The sequence below is a fragment of the Balaenoptera borealis genome, assembly GCF_965194805.1.
Source record: "Balaenoptera borealis genome assembly, chromosome: 8".
Lineage (NCBI taxonomy): Eukaryota > Metazoa > Chordata > Mammalia > Artiodactyla > Balaenopteridae > Balaenoptera > Balaenoptera borealis.
Window position 1 is genome coordinate 40,334,239 of NC_138865.1, and position 13,934 is coordinate 40,348,172.

At 38.0% G+C, this 13,934-nt stretch overlaps 1 protein-coding gene across 9 annotated transcripts in view; it reads left to right on the forward strand.

Annotated features, from left to right (window-relative positions):
* The window catches only part of KIF27 (kinesin family member 27), a 96,051-nt gene that overhangs the window by 29,722 nt on the left and 52,395 nt on the right, over positions 1 to 13,934 (forward strand). For all 9 annotated transcript variants that reach the window (XM_082401140.1, XM_082401133.1, XM_082401132.1 and 6 more), the window contains 4 exons: positions 7,435 to 7,604; positions 8,074 to 8,177; positions 9,827 to 9,982; positions 12,770 to 12,975. In XM_082401140.1, coding sequence (XP_082257266.1) covers positions 7,435 to 7,604; positions 8,074 to 8,177; positions 9,827 to 9,982; positions 12,770 to 12,975 — 636 coding nt within the window. The remainder of the gene's footprint in view (positions 1 to 7,434; positions 7,605 to 8,073; positions 8,178 to 9,826; positions 9,983 to 12,769; positions 12,976 to 13,934) is intronic.

Consider the following 13,934-nt stretch of genomic DNA (forward strand, 5'->3'; position numbering starts at 1 on the left):
TGATATCTTCATGAATTTTTTTTTTTTTTAATTTTTATTTATTATTTATTTATTATGTTTATTTTTGGCTGTGTTGGGTCTTCGTCTCTGTGTGAGGGCTTTCTCCAGTTGCGGCGAGTGGGGGCCACTCTTCATCGCGGTGCGCGGGCCTGTCACTATCGCGGCCTCTCTTGTTGCGGAGCAGAGGCTCCAGACGCTCAGGCTCAGCAGTTGTGGCTCACGGGCCCAGTTGCTCCGCGGCATGTGGGATCTTCCCAGACCAGGGCTCGAACCCGTGTCCCCTGCATTGGCAGGCAGACTCTCAACCACTGCGCCACCAGGGAAGCCCCATGAATTTTTTCTATCTTTAATTATACCAAGTTGATGAGGTTGGAGGTATTTATTTTGACTTATTTGGTCTGTCTAATTATTTTCAAAATGACATTTATGTGTTATTCAGTCTTGCCAAGTCTGACATAATCAAGACTATATAAAAGTGAGAATGAAGTTTCATCTTAATTTTAATTTATTTATAAAAATATGTGTGTGGGTGGTAAATATGTGCACACACTGATTTCTCTTGAAAAATCAAGGAATCTCCACCATGGAAAAGACTAATTAGCAGATTCATGAATTTTGGTTTCCATTTATTAATTTTAGGACTGGAAATGATTTGTTTGAGATCTACACATTGGTTACAGTCAAAGGGATAAGAAATATGAGAGGTGTCATAGACTTTGCAGTCAGGCTGGCTTGGATGTGAATACCATCTCTACGGTGTAGGCCTGGATGGATGACTAAAACCGTGTGAACCCCAGGCTCCTTATCTGTCAGAATGGGGGACCTGTGGGAGTGTATGGAGGATTTACATGAGATGGTGACTCCGGAAGTGCCTGGCACACTGCATCCTAACACATGTTCATGGGGTGCCTCTACTGTGTCCCAGGCTCCATGCCTCAGAGCGAGTGGGAGAGATGCTACTGTTACCTCTATAGTTTTCAATTTTGAGTGGTTGGATTTAAAATTTAAACCATCGTTACTATTAATTTCAGTTAAACTTTTTAGAGTTATTGACATTTTCTTCTTGGTTGAATACATGATAAATTTTCATAGAACATTTGAGAAGAAAGATAAGATCTTTGTAGGATTCAAATTGGATATCTATTAATTCAACTTAATTATATATCAAGTCTTCTATATTAAAAAAAATTTTTTTTTACTATTGGCTAGTAATGTGAAAGAATTTCCTGTTTCTGTTCATTCTTTGTTTTTTTTAAAAAAATTTTTTTTGGCTACGTTGGGTCTTCATTGCTGCATGTGGGCTTTCTCTAGTTGCGGCGAGTGGGGGCTACTCTTCGTTGCAGTGCGCGGGCTTCTCATTGCAGTGGCTTCTCTTGTTGTGGAGCACGGGCTCCAGGCGCACGGGCTTCAGTAGTTGTGGCACGTGGGCTCAGTAGTTGTGGCTCGTGGGCTCTAGAGCGCAGGCTGTGTAGTTGTGGCGCACAGGCTTAGTTGCTCCGCGGCATGTGGGATCTTCCCTGACTAGGGCTCAAACCTGTGTTCCCTGCATTGGCAGGCAGATTCTTAACTACTGCGCCACCAGGGAAGTCCCTCTGTTCATTCTTTTATTTTATAATAATAACAACATTTTTTTCTGATTATAAAAGTTAGACATATTTATTATCTCTCTCAGTCTCTGTTTCTTTCTCTTTTTACTAGACGTTCACACACATGCACACACACACATTCTTTGAGGAGACAGAGCTCCATGGTCTCTTGAGAAGGGGTTAGGCCCCTCTGTTCCTTTTTTTTTCCAAGATTTTTTTTTAAAAATAAATTTATTTATTTATCTATGGCTGTGTTGGGTCTTCGTTGCTGTGCACGGGCTTTCTCTAGTTGCAGTGAGCGGGGGCTACTGTTCGTTGCAGTGCACGGGCTTCTCATTGCGGTGGCTTCTCTTGTTGCGGAACACGGGCTCTAGGTGTGCAGGCTTTCGTAGCTGTGGCACATGGGCTCAGTAGTTGTGGCTCCTGGGCTCTAGAGTGCAGGCTCAGCAGTTGTGGCACACGGGTTTAGTTGCTCCGCGGCATGTGAGATCTTCCCAGACCAGGGCTCAAACCCATGTCCCCTGCACTGGCAGGTGGATTCTTAACCACTGTGCCACTAGGGAGGTCCCTAGGCCCCTCTGTTCTTATCTCTAGTTGTTTGCTTAGACCTGAAACAGCCATGACTGGAATAAAGGCTAACACAGTTATTGTTTCAAATTAGCAAATTATTATTTTTTTAATTTTAATTAGTTTCATTGCCCCCTTTCACTTTCAAGCGTTTTGGTTTGGAAAACATATTGTGTGGTTATCATAGCTTAGGAGAGGGCAGATACACTATAAGACTTGTAGCTCCTCTGTGGTTACAGGTAATCTCAAAGTTCCCTTATGACCAAGTGGGATTAAGATGTAACAGAAAGAAAGAACCAGTGAGTTTGCCAAAAGATTGCTGTGACATGGAAGGAAAAGACCCAACCAGAGAGACTCTGCATTATGTTGAGGAATGGCAACACTTACTCCCAGTGCTGTTTCCTTCACCATGGATGGACATATATTCAAATTAGCAAATTCTTAGTTTTGTTTTTAAAATTTTCCTTCTACCCCAAAAGAACCCTTCTAGCCACTAAAAGAAGGGGAAAAGGGAGAAAATGCAAAGGTAATATGATGAGCAGTTTTGAGAGTTCTCTTGCTCCTATTGTGTGTCCAGGAATCCTGGCCCCCACTCTTGCTTGGACTGGTTACTGCAGCAGACATGAAGGCTTGCATGGAAAGACACAAAGCCTGCCAAGCCTTGTTCAAGTCCTGTTTCCTGTTCCATTGTTCTAGAGTGAGCGGAACGTTTCATATTAAATACCAAAACTAGTTAAATTAAGCTAAAGAAGACGTCTGAAATGTCATTTCATTTTTTCACCACTTCATTTTTTCCTGGATTTCTGTCTCCTTGGCAGAAGTTGAGCTAATATTTTCCAGCTCTAATATTTTCTTTTAGAATTTAGCTCAAATATTTTCTTGAAGTAAAAATAGTCTGACAGGGAAATATTTCCTTGACTTAAAATACTTTCAAAGGAAAAGGGGAACAATGGCTTAATTAGTTTTTAAATTGATTGTGTAAAGAGTTTGATTTTCTTATATGCTTGTTTATACATATTGGAGGGAAAGAGTGAAAAGATCTTATTTATTTTAAAGGTATATTATATGTATATAAAACATATATATATACTTTTGTAGCTAAAACATATATATATACTTTTGTAGCTAGCTTTTGTCACTTAATGTATCACAAATGCTTGACAGTCATTAAATATTCTATATCATGATTTTGACAGGTAATAATATTTTATCCTAAGGACATACCATTGTATACTTTTTCCTATTGTTGCACATTTAAGTTGTTTGCAACCATCTCTTAATCTAAAAAGTTTAATTACAAAGTGGAATTTTAGGATTTATCTACTTATGTAGAAATCCTAAAGAAATTGCCCCTCACAACTAAATAGTATAATTTACCAAATTATTAGGAAAAACGAGAAAGAAACTCATTTGTCTCAACAGATACGAGAAACTCATCTAATGTAAACTCATGTAAAATTGAATCTAGATTTAAATTTAAGGAAAAAAATGTAACAGAGGTTTCTATTTTCTTAACGTGGTAAATATGATATAATTAAAGCCAAACGCCAGTGTTATATCAGTACATACCAAAAAGGCACTTTGGAAGGAAAAAATTACAAAGTGGTACCAGTCTTTACTTAGGTTTAAAATAATACCACACATGCTGATGATGCTACCATTTTTCATGGATTATAAGACTCACATTTTTTTTTCACTTTATCATCTTTGGTGGTAGGATATGTTTTACAATTGATGGTATGTCATAGATGATAGCTTTTTTCTTTCTTGCTGGTATAAAAATAATGGTGTGTCTTACAGTTGATGACATTTTAGATTTGATAAAATATTGTATTATGAAAAGGAAATTAAAGCAATAGGTAAATAATATCACTTTCAGTACTTGACATAATTGTATAGTAAGAAAACCAACAAAAATGTTCTTAAGGGATTTTTTTTTTCTTTCTTTTTTTTCTTTTGGCTGCCTCGAGTCTTAGTTGTGGCACATGGGATCTTTTTTTTTCATTGCGGTGCGTGGGCTCCTCGTTGCAGCACACAGGCTTCTCTCTAGTTGTGGCATGAGGGTTTTTCTCTCTCTAGTTGTGGTGCACGGGCTCCAGGGTGCATGGGCTCTGTAGTTTGTGGCATGTGGGCTTTCTCGTTGAGGTGCGAGAGCTCCGTAGTTGTGGCATGCGGGCTTAGTTGCCCTGTGGCATGTGGGATCTTAGTTCCCTGACCGGGGATCGAACCCGCGTCCCCTGCATTGGAAGGTGGATTCTTTACTACTGGGTCACCGGGGAAGTCCCAAGGGATATATTTTTTTAAACCTTCTGGAATCTCCAAACTCACAAAAGTGGAAATATCTGTAAAATCTTTTCTGTTTTTCCTGAATGAATTACATTTTTATTGAGTCACAAAATTCTTATGCATTAAATCCCATACACTGAAGTCAACAGCCTTTTCAGTTTTCATTAAGATTTTATCTTTCACACAAAGGCCATTTTTTTTCTCACAAAATAATTAATTAGTTTTGCTTTTTAATCACTTCTTTGCATAGGTTGTTGCTCATGGTGAAGCAGAGCTGTGTGAGATGTGTCTGCTGAGCTTTGACCAGGTTCCCTTGCCAGCCCAGCACTCATTCCTGCAAAACATACCAACTTCACAGTAGCAAAATGACAAATTACATCTTATGAACCCTTATGGAACTCTCAAATTCAACTATAAAATTAAATATGTGAAAGCCACAATCTGTGGTAAATGAGTTGCAACACATCTCCTGAAACAAAATCAAATGCATCACTAGTGAGAAGAGATTATCTTATTGTATGATGATTGAGAATATTACGCTCAGGTCTGGGTACAACACCTAAGTCAAATTAGATTATTTTTGGAGAACAACCAAGTTGCTGAAGGACCTTGGAGAAAATCTGAAGTAACTCTAGATTTAGTCTGATTCAGAGGAGACATGATAACTGCTTTCAAATATTTGAAGGCTTCATTACTGTTAGACTTTGTCTCTAGAACTAGGACCAATGAGAAGCAGTGCTAAGGCAATATAAAGAGGGATTTATTAGTGAGAACTGTCAAAGTAATATGAGAGGTCTCAGGGCTTGTGCAGGTCCCCACAGTGAATTTGTTTAAGCAGAGGTTAAATGATAATTTGCAGTATTACAGAGGAGAGTCAAACATGGGATGAGTTGAACTCTAATCTTTAAAGTTCTGTCCAGTCCTGTTGCTATGTAATTCTTGGAAAAAATGGCTAGAATAAAAAAATTGCCTTCTAGTTGGATACACTTCAGTTATCTGAATTATTACTCAGCTTACTGAGTACTTACATTGTGATCAGTGTTGCTTGGGGTATGGTTGAAAATGCAAAAATATTCTTTGTTGGGAGCAGGGAGTGCAGAAGCAACTGAAAGAAGCAGGACCCAACACTTAGGTAGGAAGGGGCCAGATTATAGAAGGCTTGGTGAGCCAGAAGGGGCTAAGAACCATTCTTTTGGGTGGAATGACTGTTAAGGAATTAATTTACTGAATGTTACTCATTGTGGCAGAACCCATTTGGTGTTCATTATTAAGCTGGGTCATTTGCTTTTCTTTGTAAAAAGAAAATTTTAAAGCAAGTTACAATCCCAGAGAACAAAGTTTGATTCTGAACAAAAAGTTTTATTTGCTCCTGAAATAAAGCCCTCCTCCCAGCCCCCAACCCCACCCCCAACAAAGAGAAACCTTGAATCCTGTTGGTTATGGTGCAGACGGCCATGCTGGGTACAATGTGCTTGTTAGATAAATACTTCTTGAGTTGGTTCTTCTGTAAATAATCTCCGTACCCCAGAATTGGGAGGCCACCTAGAAAACTTTACCCCCCATCCATCATGGTGCTGATGTGACGGATGGTCTTATTAGGTGACCAACAGTGGAGGCACAAAAATCAAGTATCAAGGAATATCCAGTATCAGGTTGGCTTTCCTGGGAGGCGGTGTGTAAAGGACCTATGTCAATTGAATCTTCACACCATGTGATATACACATTCTACTGTATGTAGTAATTTTAATAGGTTATAATGATTTATATTAATAAATTGAATGTCTCCTCTAAGATCTTATTATTTACCTTTTTTGAGAAATTACCCTGAGGTTTGGTTATAGAGAAGTGGTTAAAAAGGAAATATTTGGTAACAGAAACTAGAATAAAAGTATAAAGGCAGTATCTAATTCATTGTTTTCCAAGGTGAATTTTTGAGAACTTAAGGCCAATAGAATAATATCTAGAAAGTTTCCAGGCTAGTCCATGAAAATCTATTTATCCCATGATACATATTAAATGTCACTTAGAGCATTAATTCAGCTCTCCCTGACTACTACATGTAAAGTCTGAATAGATACATTCAAATTTCCAAATCGGGAATATTTTGCCCTGGCAGAAGGAGTGGTAGTGACTCTGGATTTCTTCATGTGGTGGGATTTGGATTAGAGGGGAATTGCAGATCCTTAGCAGCACTGCAATTCTCCAAGTGTTCAGAACTGGGAAGATTGCGGTGGGGTGGGTAACAGTTGTCTCCTATTACACTGTGTATGGGCTTCACATTTGTTGGGGAGTGCCTGAGCTATGTTTAAGAGCTGTGATGTTGGAACTTCCCTGGTGGTCCAGTGGTAAAGAATCCGCTTTACAGTGCAGGGCCTGGTCAGGGAACTAAGATCCCACATGCTGAGGGACAACTAAGCCTGTGTGCCACAACTATTGAGCTCACGTCTCAACTAGAGCCTGCGCGCGACAACTACAGAGCCCATGCGCCCTGGAGCCTGCGCACCACAACTAGAGAAGAGAAAACCCGCAGGCCGCAACTAGAGAGAAGTACACACGCCGCAATGAAAGATCCCGCGTGCCTCAACGAAGATCCCGCATGCCGCGACTAAGACCCGATGCAGCCAAAAATAAATAAATAAATAAATAATAAATCTTTTAAAAAATATATTAAAAAAAAAAAGAGCTGTGATGTTTTCACTCATGCCTCTTTTTGGTTTCATTTTTGAGTGCTATTTTCCCTGAAGCTATACGAGCTTTCTAGAAGAGGAAGAGCTGTGTATAGATTCTGAAAGAAGTGTGTGTCCATGAGGCACAATAGTATTGTGAAATGAATTTTGACTTTTTTTGTGGGCGGGGGGGGAATGTATATTTTCAGTGATTGGCTATTTTAAGAGTACCTGTCTAACCTCTTTAAAAAACATTTTGAGTGATAGGATAAAAACAGACACTTTAAAAATCACGTTTTTTGTTGTTGGGTGGGGGAATCACTTGTAAGGTCTACACAAGTCCTTCTGTATACTCTCTGGATCGACTAGTTGCCGGATTTCGAACACGAAGTCAGATGCTGCTGGGTCACTTAGAAGAGCAGGATGAAGTCCTCCACTGCCAGTTTTCTGATAACAGTGATGATGAAGAGTCAGAAGGCCAAGAGAAATCTGAAATTAGGTATGTTAATATAGACTGATTTAATAAACATAATTACATGATGCAATTAATATATTACAGATGTAGGTTTTTTTCATTATATCTTTTTCCATTTAGTAGGAGAGTAAGTGGTTTTTGCTACATGCACTGTCAACTAATGTGTTATGAAACCAGTGTTTGAACACAAGTCGTCAGTCTAACAACTGTAAAATAATTTTGCTTTAAAGCATTTATGGTGGTTGAATTTTAATTTTCAGAGAGAATGATTTTGGATTTCCTAATTCTGCTGCCACAGTGGCAACAAACATGATGAATTTTCCACTGGGTCCAACATGGTGGGGGATATCTTTTTATTTTGTGGAATATTAGTAAGTTCCACTTATTTTATATTAATCATAAATTAAAGAATAATTTTGGGGGAAACATTTGAGGGCAGATTAGAAACCACTAACAGACAAGTTACCTTTGATCCTGATATTTTTTTTTTTAGACATAAAGGTTGCTCGTGGATTCAAAAGCCAGGCTCTGTTTGTTCTCTTGTTGAACTGAACGATATTCAGGATCAAACACAAAAGTCAAGATTGGAGAATGAAGGTACACAGACTTTCTCAAGTACTTTAGATCTAATATTTAAAATGACACCTCTCTTTTTCTTCAGGCAATAATTTAAGAAGCATCTGGGAATTCTCCAAGACGGGAACTTGATTAGGAGTGCTTTCCTGGCTTTTCCTCTCTACCTCTGATTTTTTGTCCTTTTTTACTCCTTAATGAAAACAGTTTTTCCACCAATCAATTCAAGCTAGAGTTATAGGCTAACTGTCTCAGAATGGGGATTTTATATTCAAACGTGAGTTGATATACATTGTACTCTTGACTTCTTTAAGATGCATCTTAAGTAATTTACTAGCTGTCTACTGATTCACTGGCACCCATGCCTACCATTAGTGATATATTTGGCATTAGAGCCAACTTAGTCTAGTGGGTGCTTCTAATGTTCACAATTGATGAGAATTTTTATGCATCAAAAAACAGCATAAAAGACATTCATGTTGCAAAAAGTATATGCGTAGATTTTAGCTCATTTCTCTTAGCCTATGTGTGGTCACAACACCACGAGTAAAAGTACAGAGAATATAAATAACATGATAAGTCCTACACTGTGAAAATAGCATCTTTTTAAGAGCCTATGGGGGACTTCCCTGGTGGCGCAGTGGTTAAGAATCCACCTGCCAATGCAGGGGACACGGGTTCGAGCCCTGGTCGTCCGGGAAGATCCCACATGCTGCAGAGCAAGTAAGCCCATGCACCACAACTACTGAGCCTGCGCTCTAGAGCCCGTGAGCCACAACTACTGAGCCCACCTGCCACAACTACTGAAGGCCGCACGCCTAGAGCCCGTGGTCCACAAGAGAAGCCACCGCAATGAGAAGCCTGCTCACCTCAACGAAGAGTAGCCTCCGCTCGCAGCAACTAGAGAAAGCCCGCGTGCAGCAATGAAGACCCAATGCAGCCAAAGATAAATAAATAAATAATAAATAAATTTAAGAGCTTATGCGTGTAATATTAAAAAATGAAATTGAGATAAATTTTTTAAATGTATAAATAGTGTAGAGAAGTGCCACCCAAGTAGCCATCCTTGCACTGTTTGTTACTGGTCTACAACCAGGTAAGAAACTTAATGTCAGGATGTAAATCAGTGCACCAGCTCCTTCATTGAGGAAGTCTCACTGTGAAAAAAATGTCAGCTGAGCTAAAAGAGTGAGGTAATTGATTTACGTTCTGGTACAAGACAGAAACAAACAGTGTGAGGCCACACTCTTATTAGCCTGGGGTAGAGGGAGACTACATTCTCTGATTACCATAAAACTATGAGTTAATAGGAAAAAAATTAAAACCTCTACCTATCTGGCGATTTTATACCTTTCTTAAATAACTCGGGTTAAAGAAAAAGTCAAATTGCAGAATATCTAAGGGTAATGAAAAACTGTATCAGAACCTACAGGATATGACTAGAGCATATACATATGTTTTAAGGAAAGGAAAACTCACTGTGATCTGGGAAACTAAAGTCCCAATTGCCATGTATTTTTTCCTTTTTTTTTTTTTCTCTTTCTGTCTGTCCCTTCCTCTGTTACCTCTAGACTGCTTGTGTGTCTGCCTTTTGTTTTTTTTTAACTCTACTTCTGTCAAATATTTCTGAGCAGATAGTTTTATTTCTCAGTTTTGTTTCTTTTATTTTAAAGATTTAAAGATTGAATGTCTCCAGGAGAGTCAAGAGTTGAATTTGCAAAAATTAAGGAATTCAGAACTCATACTTACTGAAGCCAAACAAAAAATGAGGGAACTTACTATCAACATCAAGATGAAGGAAGATCTGATTAAAGAATTAATTAAAACAGGTAATAGTATCCTGTGAACCTGCTTATATGAGAAAGAAAAGCTTCTAAAGTTGCTTCTGATGTTGTAACATTTACTTTAATTTTTGATGCTCAGGACTATCCACGTTAGCTTGGAATTCAGTCTAACAGGGTGTGCTCTAGAGCCAGTGTGTGGAGGTTAATTATCAAAAGAACTTTGTTATATTTGATTTCATCTACGAATTTTTCTAACCAGTGTGAACTCTGTGTTGTGCTGAAACTCTATGGCACTTAATGTTTTTTGCCACTTTTTAGAAACATTATACTAGGCATCTGGGATAAGTCTGAGATGTTTTCCTAGTTCATTTTTAGTAAATACTTATTTTAAATTATTAGTCTTTATTTTCTTGGATAGTTCATTTTTAACCTTAATTATAAACTTTATATTTTAAATGTAGCTAATTTTTGTTTTTCTGAAGATATAAGGATTTGTCCTGGAGAGCTGTCCTCTTGAGTGAGCCAGGCTTTCATCTCCTCCCCTTAATCTACCAGGTTGGGCATATGTACCACATCCTCTCCTCACCCTCCAACTCCATTAGGCTTGCCCTAAAATGCACATCTCAAGCTTTTTGGGTTCCCCTCACTAATACACTCAAAGTGTAAGCCTTGACTACTCTGAAATTCAGTAAAGAACTGAAGGAATAAGACACACTAGCGTTTCTTTCCCCCAATTTCAATGCAAAACAACTCTGGTCACATTTGGGGAAACTGAAGGAAATACTATCCTCCTCTTCTTCAAGCCCAAGACTATAATCACACTCAAACTACACGAATTGTAGGACCCAAATCCTCTGCCAGTAAGGAGAAACCTGCCTGGCCTCTCCCTCCTCTTTCCTGCAAGCTTGCTTTCTGGCTGTCGGTCCTCCTTTCTCAACTTCCTCTCCTCTAGCTGCTGTCCAAAGCGTTTTCCTTTCTCATTCCTAGTGGTGTATGGGCTATGCATCGTCCCAGCTCCAGTTATCCCAGATGTTTGATTTTGACCATTCTCCTTCCTCATAGGCAGGATCAATGCCAGTAAACCTCTCTTAGGAGTATCTAGGAAATGGTTTAGGGGTTTAAATAGCTTCTCCATCCCCATGATTTTAGGATAGTGAGTGTAGAAATTGAGGATATTTACCACTCTGAAATAAACGATTTTCTTTCATGTAGGTTATCCCACCATGGGATATCTAACTAAACAAGCACACTTTTGTAGCCTGGTATACCCATCCTGGTTGCCTTAAAATAGAGGATACCTGACCTTAAACAGAGAAGGTCCTCTTCTTGTTCATTAGAACGAAGGGCAGTTTGGAGCTTTCCTAAAGACCCTTAGAAATGGTGATTAGCAAAAGGGTCAATGTGTACTTACTTTTCAAAGTCCTCTCACTGAAGACTTCCCCAAACAGTAGCTACTTCAGCCAAAATTAATAACAATGACAATTATACTGTATTTCATCAATTTTAATACACACTTTTTTCACATTTTAATATCTCTGAAATCAGGATGCATCTTAAAAATCAGTGACATTTTAGCATTTTGTCATGGTGTAATTGGTACTGTATTTTTTTTTTTCTTAGTGGTTCATAAAATATTGGCGTGTTAAACAATTTATGGGGTCATAGATTCATTAAAACATTGTTGTCATAGGTATTTTGAAGTTAGTTGAAATCATAGAATTGTAGAGCCAAAAGACAACTTACAGTGCATTTAGTTCAATAACTCCCTTTATTAAAAAATTAAGAGCTTTACAGTATAGCAGTATAACAACATGTCCTGGTGATTATTCACCCCATGACCTCTAGACTCTTACTTCCCACCACCACTAGTTTGCCAGTCTGGTTCAGGACAGTTGACTATTCAGAATAAATCAGAACCAAATTCTTAGGGTCAGTAGCTGGGCTTAGAATGAAAAGAGATATAGAAATATCTATATTCTATTTTTCTCTATGTTCTAAATATTCATAAGAAAAGCATTTTAAAAAAATTTATCTTTAACAAGTTCAAATGAAATGAAAAAGGAGAGGGGGCCAGCTCTATATTAAAGGATTCTTAAGAAACATAACAAGAAGATGTACTGTGACCTTGTTTGGATTGTGATTAAAATAGGCTAATTGTAAAAGACATTTTGAGACAGTTGGGGAAGTCTGAATAGGAACTGGTGGGTATTAGCATTGTTAGATGTGATAATGACTTTTTGGTTATTTCCATATTCTGTTTAGATGCTTATTGAAGTATACATAGGTGATGACATTATATCTGGGATTGCTTTAAAGTTTTTAAGTAAATTAAAGAAGAAAAAAGGTATAGATGAAGTAGCTGTGGCAAAATCTTGATAACTTTTGAATCTGGGTGATGGACTTTAATTATATTATTTCTCTACTTTTGATATGTTGAAAAATTTTCGTAATAGTAAAAGAAAAGAATTCGGAGACAGATTATGGGTGGTAGGAAGACGAAGTGTAGTAAGCAAGAGGCCAATGAGTCACCCCAAATACCTTTTAACTGAAGTTTGATGCCAGCAAAGGTAAACTGCAAATTCAGAACAAAAGATGAACCAGGGAGAAGATAAATGGCACCAGATGGGGACAGTCATTAAGGAACTAATTATTAAAAGGACAGGTGGCAAGTTGTGTTTGATGGGAATGGGAGGGACAGCTGGATTTTTAATGCTATGCCTTAAATAGTTACTGCCCAGCTTTTTAAGAGTAGGGACATTTTATGTTTTTGGTGTTTTACTTAGTTTTTAAACATAATTTATAATTGTTATTACTATTATTATTATTATGAAGGTAATGATGTCAAGTCCGTAAGCAAACAGTATTCTCTGAAAGTAACAAGACTTGAACATGAAGCAGAACAGGCGAAAGCGGAATTAACTGAAATGCAAAAGCAGCTAGAGGAACTGGAAAACAAAGATCTTTCTGATGTTGCTTTGAAGGTAAAATTACAGAAGGAATTTCGTAAGAAGATGGATGCTGCGAAGCTAAGAGTCCAGGTAATTTAAAAAATATAATTGAGAAAACGTATTTAAGGCTTCCTGATTTTGAGGATTCTTATACCTAGTTAGGAAAGAAGGAGGATTCAGTTTTTACTAGCGGGAGGAACTGGACGGCAAGTTTTCTTTTCCAGTATGCTGGTGGGTTTACATAATTTTAGTCTGGGTAGTATATTTCTTCATTCAGGAAGTGTATTATTTTAATCTTTTTATCAAAAACCACATGGTGAGAAATAAAGATAACCACAGAAATAGTGTCCTTTTCTGAAGGATAAAAGATTAACTAATGATTAAATAATATATATAAAACATCTGGTATGTATATAGCACTTTCTTGACACTCAACAAATATGATAACTGTTTCAGACAGTTTTCTGAAATCATAACTGATTGGTTTAAGAAAGGTTAATAACTTTGAGTACTACATCTTATTCTTAATTTCCTAATGCTGGACTTTGCTATAACCTCAAATATAGCTACAGTTAAAAAATTCTATTCTTTGAGAAATATTCCATTATAGAGAGATTTTGTGTATGAAGCTGTTCCCAGATGCTTTTGGTATAGTCAGAGTGCTTTGTTAGTTTGCTTATAATGAATTTACTAAAATGCCTTTTCCAGTTCTTTTGATTCATAATCTATTTTTTAAAATATTTTATTTATTTATTTATTTATTTTTTCACTGTGTCGGGTCTTAGTTGCGGCATGTGAGATCTTTCGTTGTGGCATGCGGGCTCTTCACTGTGGTGCGCAGGCTTCTCTCCAGCTCACAGGCTCATTAGTTGCGGTGTGCAGGCTCTCTAGTTGTGGCGTGTGGGCTCCAGAATGTGCAGGCTCAGTAGTTGTGGTGTGAGGGCTCCAGAGTGCATGGGTTCTGTAGTTGTGGCATGCAGGGTTAGTTGCCCCACGGCATGTGGGTTCTTAGTTCCCTGACCAGGGATCGAACCAGCGTCCCCTGCATT